General features: G+C 42.4%; 1 protein-coding gene across 1 annotated transcript in view; it reads left to right on the top strand.

Moving 5' to 3' along the window:
* Window positions 1–2,500, top strand: part of LOC308156946 (microtubule-associated serine/threonine-protein kinase 3-like) — a gene marked incomplete at both ends in the record, with an annotated part of 80,229 nt that overhangs the window by 36,000 nt on the left and 41,729 nt on the right. Inside the window, one exon of the mRNA XM_080530407.1 lies at window positions 1,386–1,461. Within this exon, the coding sequence (XP_080386533.1) occupies window positions 1,386–1,461 (76 nt within the window). The remainder of the gene's footprint in view (window positions 1–1,385; window positions 1,462–2,500) is intronic.

The raw sequence follows: 2,500 nt of genomic DNA, 5'->3' as shown, positions 1-2,500 counted from the left end.
GTACCTATTTAACTATAGAGAGAGAGAGTACCTATTTAACTATAGAGAGAGAGAGAGAGAGAGTACCTATTTAACTATAGAGAGAGAGAGAGTACCTATTTAACTATAGAGAGAGAGAGAGAGTACCTATTTAACTATAGAGAGAGAGAGAGTACCTATTTAACTATAGAGAGAGAGAGAGTACCTATTTAACTATAGAGAGAGAGAGAGTACCTATTTAACTATAGAGAGAGAGAGAGAGTACCTATTTAACTATAGAGAGAGAGAGTACCTATTTAACTATAGAGAGAGAGAGAGAGAGAGTACCTATTTAACTATAGAGAGAGAGAACTTATTTAACTATAGAGAGAGAGAGAGTACCTATTTAACTATAGAGAGAGAGAGTACCTATTTAACTATAGAGAGAGAGAGTACCTATTTAACTATAGAGAGAGAGAGAGAGAGAGTACCTATTTAACTATATATAGAGAGAGAGAGTACCTATTTAACTATAGAGAGAGAGAGAACCTATTTAACTATAGAGAGAGAGAGAGTACCTATTTAACTAGAGAGAGAGAGAGTACCTATTTAACTATAGAGAGAGAGAGAGAGAGAGAGTACCTATTTAACTATAGAGAGAGTACCTATTTCAACTACAGAGAGAGCACCTATGCACCTATTTCAACTGGAAGTTGAGCACCTCAAAGTGACATTCGGTCTTGATGACTGGCACAGGGTCAGATTTAGCAGATTAGCCTCCGTGTGACGGTGGTGCTGAGCTGGCGGTGTCGAGGACACGCTGTACTCTCCTCTGTGCTGTGGTGCTGCTGGACGCTCGCCTGAGCTCTCACTGTTCTGCTGGTGTGGTGTGGTGTGGTGGGGTGTGGTGTGGTGTGCGTGGGTGCGCTAGCTAACAGAAGACCACAGGGACCCACTGGGCTGGAGGCCTGGGGGAGGGAGGAAGGAGGAGGAGGAGGAGGAGGAGGAGGAGGAGGAGGGCAGGGAGCTGCAGCGCGTGGTGGGCAGGCTGCCAGCTGCAGCAACACACGTCTCTTTCATGGCAGAAAAGAGACCCAGAAAGGTTCTGTATGTGTAGATCTGAACCCCCCCCCCCTCCCCCTCTAACCCCGTCTGTGTAACTCTTGGACAATGAGATGGAGGAAGAGGCAGGCAGACAGGCAGGCAGGCAGACAGACAGACAGACAGACAGGCAGACAGGCAGGCAGACAGGCAGGCAGGCAGACAGACATACAGGCAGGCATGCAGGCATGCAGGCAGGCCAGAGAGAGGGGATGACATGCAGGATATGTTGATGGCTGGAATCGAACCAGCGACCCTGTGATGACATGGCTGACATCCTAGTGTGCTACGCCGCTTACGCTCCACCGTGTCCTTCTCTGTTTCAGCCCCGGACGGACAACCGGCTCCTTCGATAATGAAATAGTCATGATGAACCATGTTTACAGGGAGCGCTTCCCCAAGGTACCCGACGTTCTCATAGACAATGTCTGTTTATATTGTATCAGTGTAAGAGGGCGTATTTCTCCTCAAAACAAACATGCAGTTTCGCGACACAAGAAGAAAGACATTCCAGACACATACAGGAAAGCTGGTTAGAGAGATTGGTTGATGATTTTGATATCTTCCCAAAAAATACACTTCCTTGTGTTTCTATACATCTATGTGTTTGTGTGTTTGTTTGTCTATTAGGATCCCCGTTAGCTAACACCATGACATTAGCTAGTCTTCCTGGGGTCCCACACAAACAACAACAAACAACATTCTATACATACAGACAACTGTCAACATTCTATACATACAGACAACTGTCAACATTCTATACATACAGACAACTGTCAACATTCTATACATACAGACAACTGTCAACATTCTATACATACAGACAACTGTCAACATTCTATACATACAGACAACTGTCAACATTGTATACATACAGACAACTGTCAACATTGTATACATACAGACAACTGTCAACATTCTATACATACAGACAACTGTCAACATTCTATACATACAGACAACTGTCAACATTCTATACATACAGACAACTGTCAACATTCTATACATACAGACAACTGTCAACATTCTATACATACAGACAACTGTCAACATTCTATACATACAGACAACTGTCAACATTCTATACATACAGACAACTGTCAACATTCTATACATACAGACAACTGTCAACATTCTATACATACAGACAACTGTCAACATTGTATACATACAGACAACTGTCAACATTCTATACATACAGACAACTGTCAACATTCTATACATACAGACAACTGTCAACATTCTATACATACAGACAACTGTCAACATTCTATACATACAGACAACTGTCAACATTCTATACATACAGACAACTGTCAACATTCTATACATACAGACAACTGTCAACATTCTATACATACAGACAACTGTCAACATTGTATACATACAGACAACTGTCAACATTCTATACATACAGACAACTGTCAACATTCTATACATA

This window comes from Nansenia antarctica (assembly GCF_963989245.1).
Source record: "Nansenia antarctica genome assembly, chromosome: 1".
Classification (NCBI taxonomy): domain Eukaryota; kingdom Metazoa; phylum Chordata; class Actinopteri; order Argentiniformes; family Microstomatidae; genus Nansenia; species Nansenia antarctica.
Note: the sequence above shows the minus strand (reverse complement) of the source record. Positions and strands in the feature narration are given on the sequence as shown.